Genomic DNA, 20,920 nt, shown 5'->3' with positions numbered 1-20,920 from the left:
GGAATTCATTTTAATTGACCTGTCTATCCTTTTCCTCAGTAAAGGTAATAATCAGAATCAGAAACACTTTATTGATCCCCGAGGAGAAACTCTTTCGTCACAGCTGCTCACTGTCAGTCAGAGCACACAGGAAGTACTAAACAAATCAGAATATAATCCACTATAATACAGGTCAGATAGATTGAGTACAAAGTGGATTTACAGGTCGATGATAAGTATGTACGGTATAATAATACAATGTAATAATATAAGTAATAAGTAACAGTGCAATAATGAGTACTGTCAAGTTAAGTGTAGCTTATTAAGATGATTATGAGACGGAGGATATTGCACAGCAGTAATAGAAGTATGAATAAATGTCAATATCAATAAATAGGGAATTTTAAACTGAAAACACAGAATATTGCACAATTATGTCAAGTATTGCAGAGAGTTAACGATCAATGTCCAGTTTAGTGACTTCGGGTCATACAGACTGACACTTAGAGGGAGGAGTTAAAGAGTCTGATGGCCACAGGCAGGAAGGACTTCCTGTGGCGCTCTGTGGTGCATTGTGGGAGGATGAGTCTTCCGCTGAAGGTGCTCCTTTGTTTGACCGGCACGTCACGGAGCGGGTGGGAGACGCTGTCCAAGATGGCGTGTAGTTTGGCCAGCGTCCTCCTCTCTGACAGCACCGCCAGAGAGTCCAGCTCCACCCCCACACTGTAAAAATACGAGTAACAAGTGAAAGTGTGTGAGTGTGATCAGGAAAAAGCCCTTAAAGCATTAAAGCAGAGCCCAAAGCGACGCCTTCACCGTGTCGTCGTGTCCGACCGACAGTCCAAAGCTCGACGTTATTGACAAACATCACAGTTATTACAGTCGTTCAGAGGAAAAGCAGCAGATCTGCACATCTGAGCAGCTGCAGCCAGGAAGTGATTTACAGGAGAAATGACAATTAATTTTCTGCCAGTTGTCAACTAATCGTTTCAGCTGAACTTGTGGAGTTTAATTTCTAACAAAACATCATATTTTCTCTACATATATTTTGTAAAAATCTACTGCGTAAAGTCACTAAAGCTGTCAGATAAATGTAGTGACGTGAAAAGTTCAATATTTCCCTCTGAGACGGAGCAGAAAGTAGAACGTAGCATGAAAAGAAAAGACTCAAATAAAGTACAGCACCTCGGATTTGTTCTTAATCCTAGTACTTGAGTAAATGTTCTTGGTTACATTCCCCCACCGACTATCACATAATGAATTAACGTGTTTTTACTTTCCCATTCAGCCAAAAGATTATGCAATAATCTGTGATAGTGTCAGATATATTGATGAAGATTGTCCATTTATAAGTCACATGTTCTTAGACACTCAGTTACAACACCCCCCTCTGTAGGCCGGGGAAACATTACCTGGAAACTTAATTTACTAACAAACGAGGCGGAGTCGGTTTCCTTTAAAATAATACTACATGAATGCAAACTGAACCTATATCCAACATAAATTCTATGTAACATAAAACTGCAGTATGTGATGTGCGGACTACTGACAAACTGCAGTAAATGTAATAAATACAGGCAAAGATGTAATTAGAGAATCCAAAGGTGAATTTATTTAAGATGCAGATAATAAAAGCAGTTTCCCCGACAGATTCATCTTTAATCCACGATTAGCAGAATGTTTCTTGCCAATCAGCACTTTGGGAGTTGTAGAAGCAGATATTTTCTGACACTGTGGTTTGTGTGTTTCCAAACTACACAAGCGCTTCAGCTGTCAGTCACCTGACTGTCTGTGGGGGAAGTGAACGACTTTCAGGAACCAGGGGCGCCTGGAATAGCTCCTCCCACTTTTCAACTACAGACCAATGACGAAACAACCTGCTCAGGTTCAGAGGTGAACTTCCTGCCTTCAGACAGACAGCAGAGTTCTAGAATCCGCATCAAAGGATCAAAGCTGGTTCCGTTCCGCGGCCTCTGAAGGGGACAAGAGGCCACGGAACGGAACCGGCTTTGATCCTTTGATCCTTTGATGCAGGACTCTAGAACCCTGCTGTCTGTCTGAAGGCTGGAAGTTCACCTCAGAACCCAACAGAGCAACATTAACTCGCATCGACTTCACACAAGAAGGATCTACTACAGAGACAGTCTATTACAGACCACTACAGTCTACCACAGACCACTACAGTCTACTGCAGACCACTACAGTCTATTGCAGACCACTACAGTCTATTACAGACCACTACAGTCTACTGCAGGACACTACAGTCTATTGCAGACCACTACAGTCTATTACAGACCACTACAGTCTACTGCAGGACACTACAGTCTATTGCAGACCACTACAGTCTATTGCAGGACACTACAGTCTATTGCAGACCACTACAGTCTACCGCAGTCCACTACAGTCTACTACAGACCACTACAGTCTACTGCAGTCCACTACAGTCTACTGCAGTCCACTACAGTCTACTACAGACCACTACAGTCTACTGCAGACCACTACAGTCTACTGCAGTCCACTACAGTCTATTACAGACCACTACAGTCTACTGCAGACCACTACAGTCTACTGCAGTCCACTACAGTCTACTGCAGTCCACTACAGTCTACAGTCTTTTTCTGCAGACAGTGCCATGGAAAGAACAACCAACCCAGCAAACGGGGTTAGATTTGCTGGCACTCCTCCTCGCTGGGACTTCTATCGTATGCGACAGGATCTGTTTCATGCTCAGCGGGTGATCTGGCACCTGAAAGGACAGATACACGGCTTGTTGCAGCAGAACAAGAAGTCACTGGATGGAAAGGCCAACAGCGATACACCAGATATAAGACACGAGACCATCTCATATTATGAGTCCCAGATCTTCTCCCTCAAGAAAAGTCTCCGATTCCGGGTGAACCAGGTGAATTTCATCCAGCACAGGAGCCAGATGGAGTACGACACGCTGGCAGCGAGACGGGCGGCAGAGAACCAAAAACTGTCAGAGCAGCTGCGGAGCAGAGAAGCTGAATTCCTCCAGGCCGAGAAAGCCTGGGAGGCCAAATACAACGCTCTGGAGGAGCAATTCAGGAAGCAGCTGGCCGAGAAAGACCCGAGCCGGGAAACCAGTGAGACACAGCTGGAGGAGAACCAGGAAACCGGTGCAGCACAGCTGGAGGAGAACCAGGAAACCGGTGCAACACAGGTGGACCAGAGTCGGGAAACCAGTGCAACACAGCTGGAGGAGAACCAGGAAACCGGTGCCACCCAGCTGGAGGAGAACCAGGAAACCGGTGCAACACAGGTGGACCAGAGTCGGGAAACCAGTGCAACACAGCTGGAGGAGAACCAGGAAACCGGTGCCACCCAGCTGGAGGAGAACCAGGAAACCGGTGCGACGCAGCTGGAGGAGAACCGGGAAACCGGTGCCACCCAGCTGGAGGAGAACCGGGAAACCGGTGCAGCACAGCTGGAGGAGAACCGGGAAACCGGTGCGACGCAGCTGGACCAGAGCCAGGAAACCGGTGTGATACAGGTGGAGGAGGAGGAGAAGAAAGATGTGGAGGAGCTCCGTCTGAATATGAAGGAGAAGAAAGGAGGTTTCTGGTCTCGTAGGACGTGGATGAAGACTGGACATACAAAGGTGGAGGAAGAGAAAAATAAAAAAGACAAGAAGGAGATGAAAAGAAAAGAAAAGGAGCAGAAGGAGGAGATGAAAAGAAAAGAAAAGGAGCAGAAGGAGGAGATGAAAAGAAAAGAAAAGCAGCAGAAGGAGGAGATGAAAAGAAAAGAAAAGGAGCAGAAGGAGGAGATGAAAAGAAAAGAAAAGCAGCAGAAGAAGGAGATGAAAAGAAAAGAAAAGGAGCAGAAGGAGATGAAAAGAAAAGAAAAGGAGCAGAAGGAGGAGATGAAAAGAAAAGAAAAGGAGCAGAAGGAGGAGATGAAAAGAAAAGAAAAGGAGCAGAAGAAGGAGATGAAAAGAAAAGAAAAGGAGCAGAAGAAGGAGATGAAAAGAAAAGAAAAGGAGCAGAAGGAGATGAAAAGAAAAGAAAAGGAGCAGAAGAAGAAGAAGAAATAAGAAAAGGTTTCTGGCGTTGGGTATTCTCAGCTGGTGGAGTAGGCTGCTGGGTGTTCGGCTCAGACCGGACAACAGTAGCTCCCTCTTCCTCCCCCTTCACCTCTCCACCTCCCTCTGTCTCCCTCACCCCCTGTCCTCCCTCTTTCCACCCTCTACCATCTCCTCCACCCCTCCTCACCCCCCTCCTTTCCTCCTCTATCTATCCCCCTCCACCCCCTCAATTCCCCCTCCACTCTTCCTCCCTCATCCTCACCCCCCTCCTTTCCTCCTCTATCTTCCTCTCTCCACCCTTCCTCCTCCACCCTCCTCTCCACCGCAGTTGAGTGCAGCACAGTGGCTCAGTGATTAGCGCTGCAGCCTCACAGAAACACCTCCACCTTGTTTCTGCGTGGGTTTTCTCCGGGTGCTCCGGTTTCCTCCCACAGTCCAAAGACCTGCACGTTCGGCTCATCGGAAACTCGAAATTGGCCCCAAATACATAAAAAATCAAATAAACAATCAAATAAACAATCAATCAAATAAAAGTTCAATCATATTTCTGCATGCGTCTGCCTCTGAATGAAGATATACAGTATAAATACAACTGTATGACATTATGGTTGGTATAAAGTATAAGTACCGGTGTCTGTCGTCAAATATTGTTTTTAAGTTTTAAACAACACTAAAGTCCTATTCGGACAGGATCAGTGTGACGTAATAAAAGACGTCGTTCCACATGCTGAATTACAGCAGCTGGTTCTGTAACAGACAGTGGTCATTTCCTCAAGCACTGGCCCTACTTAAGTCACAATGTGAGGTACCTACTTGTACTTTACTTGAGTGTTTTCTTTCCATGCTACTTTCTACTTCTACTCACTTTAGACATTAAAATTATATTATTATTCATTTTACAGAAAACATATGAAGCGTTGATAAGATATGATGTTTCGTTATAATTTTTTAAAAATGTACATTTACATAACTAGCTAACTGTAGGCTATATAAAGTAGTTAAAACCAGCTAACTGTATTTTATTTTAATTTTTTTTCTGACCTGTTTTTATAGTGTATTGTATTATATTTTTTGCTAGTACTTTCTCCTGTGTGCACTGACGTAAAGGCGAGCTGCTGTAACAAAGAGTTTCCCTTCGGGGATCAATAAAGTATTTCTGATTCTGATTCTGATAAAGTAGTTAAAACTAGCTAACTGTATATAAAGTAGTTAAAACTAGCTAACGGTATATAAAGTCATTAAAACTAGCTAACTGTATATAAAGCAGTTAAAACTAGCTAACGGTATATAAAGCAGTTAAAACTAGCTAACGGTATATAAAGTAGTTAAAACTAGCTAACTGTGTATAAAGTAGTTAAAACTAGCTAACGGTACATGAAGTAGTTAAAACTAGCTAACGGTATATAAAGCAGTCAAAACTAGCAAACGGTATATAAAGCAGTTAAAACTAGCTAACTGTATATAAGGCAGTTAAAACCAGCTAACTGTATATAAAGTAGTTAAAACTAGCTAACGGTATATAAAGTAGTTAAAACTAGCTAACTGTATATAAAGCAGTTAAAAACAGCTAACTGTGTATAAAGTCGGTGGATTCAGGGTTTATTTCGACCAAACCAGAGTTTGCGATTGTTGACTTGACGGTTTTGGTGAGTTTTACTTTGTTTCGTTCCAGTTTGAATGAAGTGTGTTTTACGTCGAGTTAACAAGGCAATCAAGCTGGTTTTAGTTCAGTAAAAGAAAGAAACTTGAATCCATAAGGTGTACGCTTGTATTTTTCTTTTTGATAAGGAAAATAGGTGTAACAATATTTCCTTTCTTGACATCTTGTGAGTTTATTTTGTTTATTTATTACACTGAAAAAGCTAAGAGACCTTGCGTTACGTAGCGAACTCGCCGCTCGCACACATTTCCCAGCTGAAACTACCCGAGCTAGTCTATCGGACTATCGCCTCTTGAGGCACTAAGTGGTATTACGAGATCGCGAGACGTTCTGTTGATATTTCTAGTTAGTGAAACATTATTTCACATGTGATATGTGCATGTATTGAAGGGCGGGATGCAATCTTTTTAAAGTTGTAAACATAATGTAGAAGTTCTAACTCTCCCACTGTAACACTAACCGTAGGCCGATGTGCAGCGTAGACTTTATGCTGTGAGAGTTTAGTGTTTGCTGCGTTATCCGTTTTTCAGAGATGAGCGTTTATAACTTTTATAACAACTTTACACAAAATCACAGTTACACAGCAGGACATCATGGCTTTAAATTTAGATCTCTGTACAGCCGAAAACAAAACTATTTTTAGATATTTACATTCTAACCAATTATGGAAATAATGTAAATGTCTGACTTTTCTATTGGTTAAGGCCTATATTATGTGTTTATTTGCAGAAAAAAAAGACTTTTTGTCATGTTTGCTGCAGAGAGTCCAGCTCCACCCCCACACTGTAAAAATACGAGAAACAAGTGAAAGTGTGAGAGTGTGATCAGGAAAAAGCCCTTAAAGCATTAAAGCAGTGCAGCGTCCCTGTGGCTGCTGTGCTGTTATATATTCTATCATCAGGTTATTATTCCTCGTGCATTAATGTAAAGCAGGATGTTGCTGCTGCAGCTGGTGGAGCTGGAGCTCATGTTGAACCGGTTTGTATCGGACTGCAGCTGATGATGCTTTTCATTCTGGATCCATCTGCCGATTCTTTTCTCCGTCGATCCGTCGATCGATCCATCGATCAGTTTGGAAAACTGGTGAAAACGGTGAGAAACGGCGTCACGACGACCCAGAGCCCAAAGCGACGCCTTCACCGTGTCGTCGTGTCCGACCGACAGTCCAAAGCTCGACGTTATTAACAAACATCACAGTTATTACAGTCGTTCAGAGGAAAAGCAGCAGATCTGCACATCTGAGGAGCTGCAGCCAGGAAGGGATTTACAGGAGAAATGACAATTAATTTTCTGCCAGTTGTCAACTAATCGTTTCAGCTGAACTTGTGGAGTTTAATTTCTAACAAAACATCATATTTTCTCTACATATATTTTGTAAAAATCTACTGCGTAAAGTCACTAAAGCGGTCAGATAAATGTAGTGACGTGAAAAGTTCAATATTTCCCTCTGAGACGGAGCAGAAAGTAGAACGTAGCATGAAAAGAAAAGACTCAAATAAAGTACAGCACCTCGGATTTGTTCTTAATCCTAGTACTTGAGTAAATGTTCTTGGTTACATTCCCCCACCGACTATCACATAATGAATTAACGTGTTTTTACTTTCCCATTCAGCCAAAAGATTATGCAATAATCTGTGATAGTGTCAGATATATTGATGAAGATTGTCCATTTATAAGTCACATGTTCTTAGACACTCAGTTACAACACCCCCCTCTGTAGGCCGGGGAAACGTTACCTGGAAATAGTCTTGGCAGTTATTAAGGAAACTTAATTTACTAACAAACGAGCTGGAGTCGGTTTCCTTTAAAATAATACTACATGAATGCAAACTGAACCTATATCCAACATAAATTCTATGTAACATAAAACTGCAGTATGTGATGTGCGGACTACTGACAAACTGTAGTAAATGTAATAAATACAGGCAAAGATGTAATTAGAGAATCCAAAGGTGAATTTATTCAAGATGCAGATAATAAAAGCAGTTTCCCCGACAGATTCATCTTTAATCCACGATTAGCAGAATGTTTCTTGCCAATCAGCACTTTGGGAGTTGTAGAAGCAGATATTTTCTGACACTGTGGTTTGTGTGTTTCCAAACTACACAAGCGCTTCAGCTGTCAGTCACCTGACTGTCTGTGGGGGAAGTGAACGACTTTCAGGAACCAGGGGCGCCTGGAATAGCTCCTCCCACTTTTCAACTACAGACCAATGACAAAACAACCTGCTCAGGTTCAGAGGTGAACTTCCTGCCTTCAGACAGACAGCAGAGTTCTAGAATCCCGCATCAAAGGATCAAAGCTGGTTCCGTTCCGCGGCCTCTGAAGGGGACAAGAGGCCACGGAACGGAACCGGCTTTGATCCTTTGATCCTTTGATGCAGGACTCTAGAACCCTGCTGTCTGTCTGAAGGCTGGAAGTTCACCTCAGAACCCAACAGAGCAACATTAACTCGCATCGACTTCACACAAGAAGGATCTACTACAGAGACGGTCTACTGCAGACCACTACAGTCTATTACAGACCACTACAGTCTATTGCAGACCACTACAGTCTACTGCAGACCACTACAGTCTACCGCAGACCACTACAGTCTACTGCAGACCTCTACAGTCTACCGCAGACCACTACAGTCTATTACAGACCTCTACAGTCTATTACAGACCACTACAGTCTATTGCAGACCACTACAGTCTATTACAGACCACTACAGTCTACTGCAGACCTCTACAGTCTATTGCAGACCACTACAGTCTACTGCAGACCTCTACAGTCTACCGCAGACCACTACAGTCTATTACAGACCTCTACAGTCTATTACAGACCACTACAGTCTATTGCAGACCACTACAGTCTATTACAGACCACTACCGTCTATTACAGACCACTACAGTCTACTCCAGTCCACTACAGTCTACAGTCTTTTTCTGCAGACAGTGCCATGGAAAGAACAACCAACCCAGCAAACGGGGTTAGATTTGCTGGCGCTCCTCCTCGCTGGGACTTCTATCGTATGCGACAGGATCTGTTTCATGCTCAGCGGGTGATCTGGCACCTGAAAGGACAGATACACGGCTTGTTGCAGCAGAACAAGAAGTCACTGGATGGAAAGGCCAACAGCGATACACCAGATATAAGCCACGAGACCATCTCATATTATGAGTCCCAGATCTTCTCCCTCAAGAAAAGTCTCCGATTCCGGGTGAACCAGGTGAATTTCATCCAGCACAGGAGCCAGATGGAGTACGACACGCTGGCAGCGAGACGGGCGGCAGAGAAGCAAAAACTGTCAGAGCAGCTGCGGAGCAGAGAAGCTGAATTCCTCCAGGCCGAGAAAGCCTGGGAGGCCAAATACAACGCTCTGGAGGAGCAATTCAGGAAGCAGCTGGCCGAGAAAGACCCGAGCCGGGAAACCGGTGAGACACAGCTGGAGGAGAACCAGGAAACCGGTGCAGCACAGCTGGAGGAGAACCAGGAAACCGGTGCAACACAGGTGGACCAGAGTCGGGAAACCAGTGCAACACAGCTGGAGGAGAACCGGGAAACCGGTGCCACCCAGCTGGAGGAGAACCGGGAAACCGGTGCGACACAGCTGGAGGAGAACCGGGAAACCGGTGCAGCACAGCTGGAGGAGAACCGGGAAACCGGTGCGACGCAGCTGGACCAGAGCCAGGAAACCGGTGTGATACAGGTGGAGGAGGAGGAGAAGAAAGATGTGGAGGAGCTCCGTCTGAATATGAAGGAGAAGAAAGGAGGTTTCTGGTCTCGTAGGACGTGGATGAAGACTGGACATACAAAGGTGGAGGAAGAGAAAAATAAAAAAGACAAGAAGGAGATGAAAAGAAAAGAAAAGGAGCAGAAGAAGGAGATGAAAAGGAAAGAAAAGGAGCAGAAGGAGGAGATGAAAAGAAAAGAAAAGGAGCAGAAGAAGGAGATGAAAAGAAAAGAAAAGGAGCAGAAGGAGGAGATGAAAAGAAAAGAAAAGGAGCAGAAGGAGGAGATGAAAAGAAAAGAAAAGGAGCAGAAGGAGGAGATGAAAAGAAAAGAAAAGGAGCAGAAGAAGAAGAAGAAATAAGAAAAGGTTTCTGGCGTTGGGTATTCTCAGCTGGTGGAGTAGGCTGCTGGGTGTTCGGCTCAGACCGGACAACAGTAGCTCCCTCTTCCTCCCCCTTCACCTCTCCACCTCCCTCTGTCTCCTCCACCCCTCCTCACCCCCCTCCTTTCCTCCTCTATCTCCCCCCCTCCACCAACCCCCCATTATTCCCCCTCCACTCTTCCTCCCTCATCCTCACCCCCCTCCTTTCCTCCTCTATCTTCCTCTCTCCACCCTTCCTCCTCCACCCTCCTCTCCACCGCAGTTGAGTGCAGCACAGTGGCTCAGTGATTAGCGCTGCAGCCTCACAGAAACACCTCCACCTTGTTTCTGCGTGGGTTTTTCTCGGGTGCTCGGTTTCTCCCACAGTCCAAAGACATGCACGTTCGGCTCATCGGAAACTCGAAATTGGCCCCAAATACATAAAAAATCAAATAAACAATCAAATAAACCATCAATCAAATAAAAGTTCAATCATATTTCTACATGCGTCTGCCTCTGAATGAAGATATAAAGTATAAATACAACTGTATCACATTATGGTTGGTATAAAGTATAAGTGCCGGTGTCTGTCGTCAAATATTGTTTTTAAGTTTTAAACAACACTAAAGTCCTATTCGGACAGGATCAGTGTGACGTAATAAAAGACGTCGTTCCACATGCTGAATTACAGCAGCTGGTTCTGTAACAGACAGTGGTCATTTCCTCAAGCACTGGCCCTACTTAAGTCACAATGTAAGGTACCTACTTGTACTTTACTTGAGTGTTTTCTTTCCATGCTACTTTCTACTTCTACTCACTTTAGACATTAAAATTATATTATTATTAATTTTACAGAAAACATATGAAGCGTTGATAAAATATGATGTTTCGTTATAATTTTTAAAAAATTTACATTTACATAACTAGCTAACTGTAGGCTATATAAAGTAGTTAAAACCAGCTAACTGTATTTTATTTTAATTTTTTTTCTGACCTGTTTTTATAGTGTATTGTATTATATTTTTTGCTAGTACTTTCTCCTGTGTGCACTGACGTAAAGGCGAGCTGCTGTAACAAAGAGTTTCCCTTCGGGGATCAATAAAGTATTTCTGATTCTGATAAAGTCGTTAAAACTAGCTAACGGTATATAAAGTAGTTAAAACTAGCTAACTGTATATAAAGCAGTTAAAACTAGCTAACGGTATATAAAGTCATTAAAACTAGCTAACTGTATCTAACTGTATATAAAGTAGTTAAAACTAGCTAACTGTGTATAAAATTGTTAAACTAACTAACTGTATATAAAGTTGTTAAAACTAGCTAACGGTATATAAAGCAGTTAAAACTAGCTAACGGTATATAAAGTCATTAAAACTAGCTAACTGTATATAAAGTAGTTAAAACTAACTAACTGTATATAAAGCAGTTAAAACTAGCTAACGGTATATAAAGTAGTTAAAACTAGCTAACGGTATATAAAGTAGTTAAAACTAGCTAACGGTATATAAAGTCATTAAAACTAGCTAACTGTATATAAAGTAGTTAAAACTAACTAACTGTATATAAAGCAGTTAAAACTAGCTAACGGTATATAAAGTCATTAAAACTAGCTAACTGTATATAAAGTAGTTAAAACTAACTAACTGTATATAAAGCAGTTAAAACTAGCTAACGGTATATAAAGTAGTTAAAACTAGCTAACGGTATATAAAGTAGTTAAAACTAGCTAACTGTATATAAAGCAGTTAAAAACAGCTAACTGTGTATAAAGTCGGTGGATTCAGGGTTTATTTCGACCAAATCAGAGTTTGCGATTGTTGACTTGACGGTTTTGGTGAGTTTTACTTTGTTTCTGTCCAGTTTGAATGAAGTGTGTTTTACGTCGAGTTAACAAGGCAATCAAGCTGGTTTTAGTTCAGTAAAAGAAAGAAACTTGAATCCATAAGGTGTACGCTTGTATTTTTCTGTTTGATAAGGAAAATATGTGTAACAATATTTCCTTTCTTGACATCTTGTGAGTTTATTGTGTTTATTTATTACACTGAAAAAGCTAAGAGAGCTTGCGTTACGTAGCGAACTCGCGGCTCGCACACATTTCCCAGCTGAAACTACCCGAGCTAGACTTCTATCGTATGCGACAGGATCTGTTTCATGCTCAGCGGGTGATCTGGCACCTGAAAGGACAGATACACGGCTTGTTGCAGCAGAACAAGAAGTCACTGGATGGAAAGGCCAACAGCGATACACCAGATATAAGCCACGAGACCATCTCATATTATGAGTCCCAGATCTACTCCCTCAAGAAAAGTCTCCGATTCCGGGTGAACCAGGTGAATTTCATCCAGCACAGGAGCCAGATGGAGTACGACACGCTGGCAGCGAGACGGGCGGCAGAGAAGCAAAAACTGTCAGAGCAGCTGCGGAGCAGAGAAGCTGAATTCCTCCAGGCCGAGAAAGCCTGGGAGGCCAAATACAACGCTCTGGAGGAGCAATTCAGGAAGCAGCTGGCCGAGAAAGACCCGAGCCGGGAAACTGGGGCGACGCAGGTGGAGCAGAGACGGGAAACCGGTGCGACACAGCTGGAGCAGAGCCGGGAAACCGGTGCGACACAGGTGGAGGAGAACCAGGAAACCGGTGCGACACAGCTGGAGCAGAGCCGGGAAACCGGTGCGACACAGGTGGAGGAGAACCAGGAAACCGGTGCAGCACAGCTGGAGCAGAGCCGGGAAACAGGTGCAGCAAAGCTGGAGGAGAACCGGGAAACCGGTGCAACGCAGCTGGACCAGAGCCGGGAAACCGGTGCGATACAGGTGGAGCAGAGCCGGGAAACCGGTGTGATACAGGTGGAGGAGGAGGAGAAGAAAGATGTGGAGGAGCTCCGTCTGAATATGAAGGAGAAGAAAGGAGGTTTCTGGTCTCGTAAGACGTGGATGAAGACTGGACATACAAAGGTGGAGGAAGAGAAAAATAAAAAAGACAAGAAGGAGATGAAAAGAAAAGAAAAGGAGCAGAAGAAGAAGAAGAAATAAGAAAAGGTTTCTGGCGTTGGGTATTCTCAGCTGGTGGAGTAGGCTGCTGGGTGTTCGGCTCAGACCGGACAACAGTAGCTCCCTCTTCCTCCCCCTTCACCTCTCCACCTCCCTCTGTCTCCCTCACCCCCTGTCCTCCCTCTTTCCACCCTCTACCATCTCCTCCACCCCTCCTCACCCCCCTCCTTTCCTCCTCTATCTCCCCCCTCCACCCCCCCTCAATTCCCCCTCCACTCTTCCTCCCTCATCCTCACCCCCTCCTTTCCTCCTCTATCTCCCCCTCCACCCCCCCCTCAATTCCCCCTCCACTCTTCCTCCCTCATCCTCACCCCCCTCCTTTCCTCCTCTATCCCCCCCCCTCCACCCTTCCTCCTCCACCCTCCTCTCCACCACAGTTGAGTGCAGCACAGTGGCTCAGTGATTAGCGCTGCAGCCTCACAGAAACACCTCCACCTTGTTTCTGTGTGGAGTTTGTATGCTCCTCCCTGTGTCTGCGTGGGTTTTCTCCGGGTGCTCCGGTTTCCTCCCACAGTCCAAAGACCTGCACGTTCGGCTCATCGGAAACTCGAAATTGGCCCCAAATACATAAAAAATCAAATAAACAATCAAATAAACCATCAATCAAATAAAAGTTCAATCATATTTCTACATGCGTCTGCCTCTGAATGAAGATATAAAGTATAAATACAACTGTATCACATTATGGTTGGTATAAAGTATAAGTGCCGGTGTCTGTCGTCAAATATTGTTTTTAAGTTTTAAACAACACTAAAGTCCTATTCGGACAGGATCAGTGTGACGTAATAAAAGACGTCGTTCCACATGCTGAATTACAGCAGCTGGTTCTGTAACAGACAGTGGTCATTTCCTCAAGCACTGGCCCTACTTAAGTCACAATGTGAGGTACCTACTTGTACTTTACTTGAGTGTTTTCTTTCCATGCTACTTTCTACTTCTACTCACTTTAGACATTAAAATTAAATTGTTATTAATTTTACAGAAAACATATGAAGCGTTGATAAAATATTATGTTTCGTTATAATTTTAAAAAAATTTACATTTACATAACTAGCTAACTGTAGGCTATATAAAGTAGTAAAGCCAGCTGACTGTATTTATGACTGTTTTTATAGTGTATTGTATTATATTTTTTGCTAGTACTTTCTCCTGTGTGCACTGCCGCTAGTTAAAACTAGCTAACTGTATCTAACTGTATATAAAGTAGTTAAAACTAGCTAACGGTATATAAAGCAGTTAAAACTAGCTAACGGTATATAAAGTCATTAAAACTAGCTAACTGTATATAAAGTAGTTAAAACTAGCTAACGGTATATAAAGCAGTTAAAACTAGCTAACTGTATATAAAGTAGTTAAAACTAGCTAACGGTATATAAAGCAGTTAAAACTAGCTAACGGTATATAAAGTCATTAAAACTAGCTAACGGTATATAAAGTAGTTAAAACTAGCTAACGGTATATAAAGTAGCTAAAACTAGCTAACTGTATATAAAGCAGTTAAAACTAGCTAACGGTATATAAAGTAGTTAAAACTAGCTAACGGTATATAAAGTAGCTAAAACTAGCTAACTGTATATAAAGCAGTTAAAACTAGCTAACTGTATATAAAGTAGTTAAAACGAGCTAACGGTATATAAAGCAGTCAAAACTAGCAAACGGTATATAAAGCAGTTAAAACTAGCTAACTGTATATAAGGCAGTTAAAACCAGCTAACTGTATATAAAGTAGTTAAAACTAGCTAACGGTATATAAAGTAGTTAAAACTAGCTAACTGTATATAAAGCAGTTAAAAACAGCTAACTGTGTATAAAGTCGGTGGATTCAGGGTTTATTTCGACCAAATCAGAGTTTGCGATTGTTGACTTGACGGTTTTGGTGAGTTTTACTTTGTTTCTGTCCAGTTTGAATGAAGTGTGTTTTACGACGAGTTAACAAGGCAATCAAGCTGGTTTTAGTTCAGTAAAAGAAAGAAACTTGAATCCATAAGGTGTACGCTTGTATTTTTTTGTTTGATAAGGAAAATAGTTGTAACAATATTTCCTTTCTTGACATCTTGTGAGTTTATTTTGTTTATTTATTACACTGAAAAAGCTAAGAGAGCTTGCGTTACGTAGCGAACTCGCGGCTCGCACACATTTCCCAGCTGAAACTACCCGAGCTAGTCTATCGGACTATCGCCTCTTGAGGCACTAAGTGGTATTACGAGATCGCGAGACGTTCTGTTGATATTTCTAGTTAGTGAAACATTATTTCACATGTGATATGTGCATGTATTGAAGGGCGGGATGCAATCTTTTTAAAGTTGTAAACATAATGTAGAAGTTCTAACTCTCCCACTGTAACACTAACCGTAGGCCGATGTGCAGCGTAGACTTTATGCTGTGAGAGTTTAGTGTTTGCTGCGTTATCCGTTTTTCAGAGATGAGCGTTTATAACTTTTATAACAACTTTTCACAAAATCACAGTTACACAGCAGGACATCATGGCTTTAAATTTAGATCTCTGTACAGCCGAAAACAAAACTATTTTTAGATATTTACATTCTAACCAATTATGGAAATAATGTAAATGTCTGACTTTTCTATTGGTTAAGGCCTATATTATGTCAGAAATCAGAATCAGAAACACTTTATTGATCCCCGAAGGGAAACTCTTTGTTACAGCAGCTCGCCTTTACGTCAGTGCACACAGGAGAAAGTACTAGCAAAAAATATAATACAATACACTATAAACACTATAAAAACAGGTCAGAAAATAAATGAAGTACCAGGTGGGTTTACCGGTTGATGCTGATAATACGGTATAATAATACAATGTAATAATATAAGTAATAAGCAGTGGTGCATGTACTGAGTTAAGTGTAGCTTATTGAGATTATTAAGATATTGCACAGCAGTAATGGAGGTATATAATATCAATATCCATAAATAGGAAAATATCCATAAATAGGAAAAACTAACTAAAACTAACATAGGGGGGAAAAAAAGATTTTTTGTCATGTTTGCAATAATCAGATTGCCTTTTTTTCTGTTTTTGAAGCACATAAAAGATTGTAAACATGTATAATTTCGATGTGAGAGGCTGTGTGAGCATCTGTCCACTAGAGGGCAGTATTACCTTCTCCACTGCACGCTGTCACATCACCGGAGGCGGATGAGTCATTGCCACAGAGTGGAAACACGCAAACATTTACATTTCTGACTGAAAGCACGTCGACACGTTTCTCATTAAAAGCATTCATCACGCCTGTGATGTATTAACTTACTGCTGCAGGATTAACGCGTCACTGTGACCCGATAACACAAAACGTGCAAGAGACTGAACACAGATCTTCACGTTTTCTTACTGTCAGAAGAAAAGTTCATATCTCCAATTTTGGGGGATTTTTTAAGCTTTCTCAACAACGAGCAATGATGAATTAATGAAATGTCCCCAAAGTGTCCCCAAAGTTGATTTTGGAGCATGTTTGTTTCCCTGACAACAGAAATTTCATGAATTCACGAGAAGAGAAAGCGCTCATCCGCCGGTCAGTTAATTTTCTCTCCTTCTTCATTTCCATGATGTGTTTTAATTTAATCAGTATTTGCTGCATTATTAATGCAGGCAGACTCATTAATTGTTTAAAAAAACATGTGAGTATTGAGTTTGGAGAGCTTTTCCTCTCCTATATTACTCTCGTGTTGTAACGAGAATAATATAACGACAGCATCTTCAGCTGTTTTTCGATATTTGTGGTATTTAAATCTCCGAGAATCCGACGGGAAACAATGAATGAACAGATCTGTGAACTCAGTATGTTGCAGTGGTCTTAACGTGAGGGTGGCTGTGTTCCAGACTGGAGAGAGTAAATAGACTTTATGCGCTGAGGGTCTCCATGCAGCCTCAGTCTGAGCGCGTCCCCTGCAGGACTGTCTCACTGCTGGGTCGGTTTTTTCCTTTTGTCTGCGTGTTGGAGACACGAGCAGAGAGTTTGGAGTCGAGACGCGCTGCAGGTGATGGTGGAAGGAGGATGGGAGCGACGGTTTCATGAGGACACGTTGAGACGGATATGGCACCGAGGGCGTGAGTCTTGACATCCATGGAGAGTTTTTATAATGAGAGCCAAAACCAGAACCAGGACCACCGGGACCACCCTGGCCAGCACCAGGTGGTCACAGCTGGAGCGGACAGCCCCTGGCCGGGCGGAGGGCTCAGCCTCCGCGCGCTGACCGGCTGCGTCCTGTGCGTCCTGATCGTCTCCACCCTGCTCGGTAACACTCTGGTGTGCGCCGCGGTCATCAAATTCCGCCACCTGCGCTCCAAAGTCACCAACTCCTTCGTCATCTCTCTGGCGGTGTCAGACCTGTTCGTGGCCGTGCTGGTGATGCCCTGGAGGGCGGTGTCCGAGGTCGCCGGCATCTGGCTCTTCGGCCGCTTCTGCGACACCTGGGTCGCCTTCGACATCATGTGCTCCACCGCGTCCATCCTCAACCTGTGCATCATCAGCATGGACCGCTACTGGGCCATCTCCAGCCCGTTCAAGTACGAGCGCAAAATGACGCGCAGGTTCGCCTTCCTGATGATCGGAGTCGCCTGGACTCTCTCCATCCTCATCTCCTTCATCCCCGTGCAGCTCAACTGGCACCGCGCGGACGCGGACGACTCGACGGCGGACAACCCGGACGACTGCAACGCCAGCCTGAACCGGACTTACGCCATCTCGTCGTCGCTCATAAGCTTCTACATTCCCGTGGTGATCATGGTGGGGACGTACACGCGCATTTTCCGCATCGCGCAAACCCAAATCAGACGGATCTCGTCTTTGGAGAGGGCGGCAGGGCCCCGTGCGCAAAACCACCGCCACCGCGCGTCAGCGCACGACGAAAGCTCGCTGAAAACTTCTTTTAAGAGGGAAACGAAAGTTTTAAAGACTCTGTCCATCATCATGGGAGTGTTTGTGTTCTGCTGGCTGCCGTTTTTCGTCCTGAACTGCGTGGTGCCTTTCTGCGACCTGGACAAACTCGGAGAGCCCCCGTGCGTCAGCGACACCACCTTCAGCATCTTCGTGTGGTTCGGCTGGGCCAACTCGTCCCTGAACCCGGTCATTTACGCCTTCAACGCCGACTTCAGGAAGGCCTTCTCCACCATCCTGGGCTGTAATAAATACTGCTCCACCTCCACGGTGGAGGCTGTGGACTTCAGCAACGAGCTGGTGTCCTACCACCACGACACCACCATGCAGAAGGAGGCATGCGCCATGCCGGGCCCCGGCGCGCAGAGGCTCATCCCGCCGCACACAGGGGGAGATCTGGAGCAGAACTTTGACACCGTTTCTGTCATTTCAGTCGATTCCCGCAACCACAGCAACTCACTGCTGCCCGCCATCCTGCAGTATGAGTGCGAGGCGGAGATTTCTTTAGACATGATTCCCTTCAACTCCTCCGGACCCACAGACTGTTATGTTATTCCGGGTCAAATCCAGGACCTGTGAGCGCCCTTAAGCTCTGAAACAACACATGCACGATGCAGGACCCCTGTTCAGTTTCGTGCCTCCTGATTCAGCCTCCCTCCACATCAGGGAGCAGGGGTCTAAGTGGGTGACCTCTGACCTCTTGCTGATGATGCCAAAATGATCAGTTGCTGTAAACCTCTCTGGCTTGTGAGCCCTCAAAGCAAAGTGGTGGTTTTGTTGTGGATGTAAACAGTTCAACCAAAGATCATCAGACTGTTTGCTTTAAAGGATTTTCAAAGGTCCAGTGAGTTTCAAAAAACAAAAAGCAAGAAACAGAAAAACAAAACGTAGAAACACTCAAGATTTTGGGTTACAAGAATGTTTTTCTTTTTAAATTTCCATTTCAGATTTATGTCCTGGCCCCTCTTGGTTTTTGACCCCCAGGTTGGGAACCACTGATCTAACTAATTTCGACAATCAGCTGACTGTAAATGTCAACAGAGACACTGTACAGGGCAAAGTATGAGCTGTAGTTGCTCATCAATATTTGCTAACAAATATTCTCAGAAAATGTTTGGTTTTCATGTCATATTATAACTTTATGGTGGAAAGTTTTATGTCGGCTCAAAAAGGTGCTGTTTTCCCTCCAATACATTTGTCAGTTTTGAAATTCAGGCTCAGAAAGTCTGAGTTTAAACGCGAGAAGATCTGCACAACAAAGTCCAGATCGAATGTTGTATTCCTGCTGAAAAGTAAAACATGTGTCAAACGTACGCAGCAGTTCTTCCTGTGTCTTCTTCCTGTAAGTGTTTTACACACTTACATTTTACTGGATGTTGGCTCAGATGTTATTAAACCCTCTCGTGCTGTAAACACTGACTATTCTTATAAAAATGGATTTTAAAGCTACTATACACGACATGTTGAGTGATCTGACCGACTGACACGCCGCTACACAGCTTTAACAGAAATCAAAGCTGCTCGCTCGGACTCAAAGTCAACAATTAACAACTGTAGTTTATTGTGACTCAGTCGCACACACACCGTCCTCCCCGAACACTCACAAATCATGTGTCAAACCTGCCCCGGACTTGTTTAATAACACACGGACCGGGCTGGCTAATTAGCAGAAGCGGTAAAATCCAGTTTGAGTAATTCATTCAGTGATCGAGTGACATTTTGAACCAAAGTCGTTTGATGTGAGTGTTCAGGTTCACTCAGTCGCCGAACCTGCCTTTGATATGTTAAAGACGGACGAGACGACGAGCAAGGATAATTAATAACAATTACATCATTAGTTTCAGTGTTTAATTGCCCCTTCGGGTAATTGCAGGCTGTTTCTGTTGGAGAGCTCGCCCATCTCCTGTTGAGACTCCGAGCCAATCGAATATTAAGCTGAACAAGAGATCAGACATTCAAGTGTTTGTGTGCATTCAGAGTGAATTGTGTTGCGAAGGTCCAACAGTGAATGTGGTAACTGCTTCTGTCCAGCCGAGTGGTTTAACCGAAGGTTGTTGAATTATTCCCGACGGCCTGTCTCGGGCCACCTCGAGGGTTCTTCTTCACAGAGGTTTTATCTGCCGGTTACCGACCGGCAACACTCAGCAAATGCCAAACTGGAGTGCTGGTTGTAGCTCCAGCTTTTGCTTGCCGATGCCAGGCGGCCATGTTGGAGGTCCACAACTCGTGAGAACAACAGTTAAAAAAAAAAAAATATGAGAGCATTTTTAGACCCGAACATTATCAGATGGAATCGGTTCTTTTTCCATGTTTGGCTGGATACGTGTTTCATAACTCATCCAGTGTGTTGTGTGTCTTTTTAAATCCCCAGCCCACTAACGAGATGTCATTTTCAGCCACGCTGGCTCCGTGGCGGTGCCGGTCAGTCAGTCGGTCCACCACTTTGGTCCAGACTGAGATATCTCAACAACTGTTGGATGGATTGTTATGAAGGTTTGTACAGACGTCCGTGGTCCCCAGAGGATGAATCCTACTGACGCTGGTGTTCCCCAAGCGCCACCGTGGTTTAGAGTGAGATATCTCAACAACTGTTGGATGGATTGCCTTGAATTTTGCTACAGATATTTGAAGTCCCTAGAGGATGAAGTCTACTGACTTTGGTGACTTTCTTCAGCCCAAATCCCCTGAATCCAGATGGCTGCACCTGAAATCTGCGGTACTAGTGTACGTGGGCTGATTCCAAAGTGGCATTCAAAATGAGTCCAGCAACCAGAATATATCAGTCAAGTTAAATGACTTAATTTGAAATTTGAAGCTAGCGAGTAAAAGGATTAAAGGAAGGTTTAAAGGATTTATCCATTTGGTTTTCTGGTGTCAGCATGGCTGTCACACCACCGTCCACAGTAGCATTAATCTCAAAGCACTGCTGGGTCTAAGTACAGCCTCGCAGAGCTGCTAGCACGGTCTCAGTGTTGTTCCATTGATTTCTGTACTAATAACTGGGAAGTTGTGTGAGTTGTAGTTTAAGTATTAGTAGTTTGTAGAGTAGGAAGAGGTTTCAATGTCACTTTGAAGGGACACACACACACACACACACCAGGATGCTTTGTGAATATGGCCCTGGGTGGAACAGGCGGAGTGCTGTGATTTTGACTTGATCCAGATGGAGAGGTCAGAGCTGATTAACATTCAGTTTCCTCGCCAGACAGAAAGAAAGGA

General features: G+C 43.7%; 2 protein-coding genes across 4 annotated transcripts; both read left to right on the top strand.

Moving 5' to 3' along the window:
• The first annotated feature begins 1,991 nt into the window (after positions 1-1,991).
• On the top strand, positions 1,992-13,332 carry LOC122867989 (vicilin-like seed storage protein At2g18540). 3 transcript variants are annotated; one of them, XM_044179486.1, is made up of 2 exons: positions 1,992-3,664; positions 12,744-13,332. In XM_044179486.1, exons 1-2 carry the CDS (start codon positions 2,612-2,614, stop codon positions 12,789-12,791), a joined length of 1,101 nt encoding a protein of 366 aa, XP_044035421.1. In that variant the 5' UTR covers positions 1,992-2,611; the 3' UTR covers positions 12,792-13,332. The 3 variants fall into 3 exon arrangements, with proteins under 3 accessions (XP_044035421.1, XP_044035422.1, XP_044035420.1); XM_044179487.1 differs by having other exon boundaries at positions 1,993-3,664; positions 12,747-13,332; XM_044179485.1 differs by having other exon boundaries at positions 1,993-3,670; positions 12,750-13,332.
• A 2,457-nt stretch (positions 13,333-15,789) lies between these two features.
• LOC122868050 (D(5)-like dopamine receptor) lies at positions 15,790-19,014 on the top strand. The gene has a single exon (XM_044179596.1). It carries the CDS (start codon positions 16,889-16,891, stop codon positions 18,278-18,280), a length of 1,392 nt encoding a protein of 463 aa, XP_044035531.1. The 5' UTR covers positions 15,790-16,888; the 3' UTR covers positions 18,281-19,014.
• The last annotated feature ends 1,906 nt before the right edge of the window (positions 19,015-20,920 follow it).

Source organism: Siniperca chuatsi, linkage group LG20, assembly GCF_020085105.1.
Source record: "Siniperca chuatsi isolate FFG_IHB_CAS linkage group LG20, ASM2008510v1, whole genome shotgun sequence".
Classification (NCBI taxonomy): domain Eukaryota; kingdom Metazoa; phylum Chordata; class Actinopteri; order Centrarchiformes; family Sinipercidae; genus Siniperca; species Siniperca chuatsi.
This window is presented reverse-complemented; position numbering and strand designations above follow the sequence as displayed.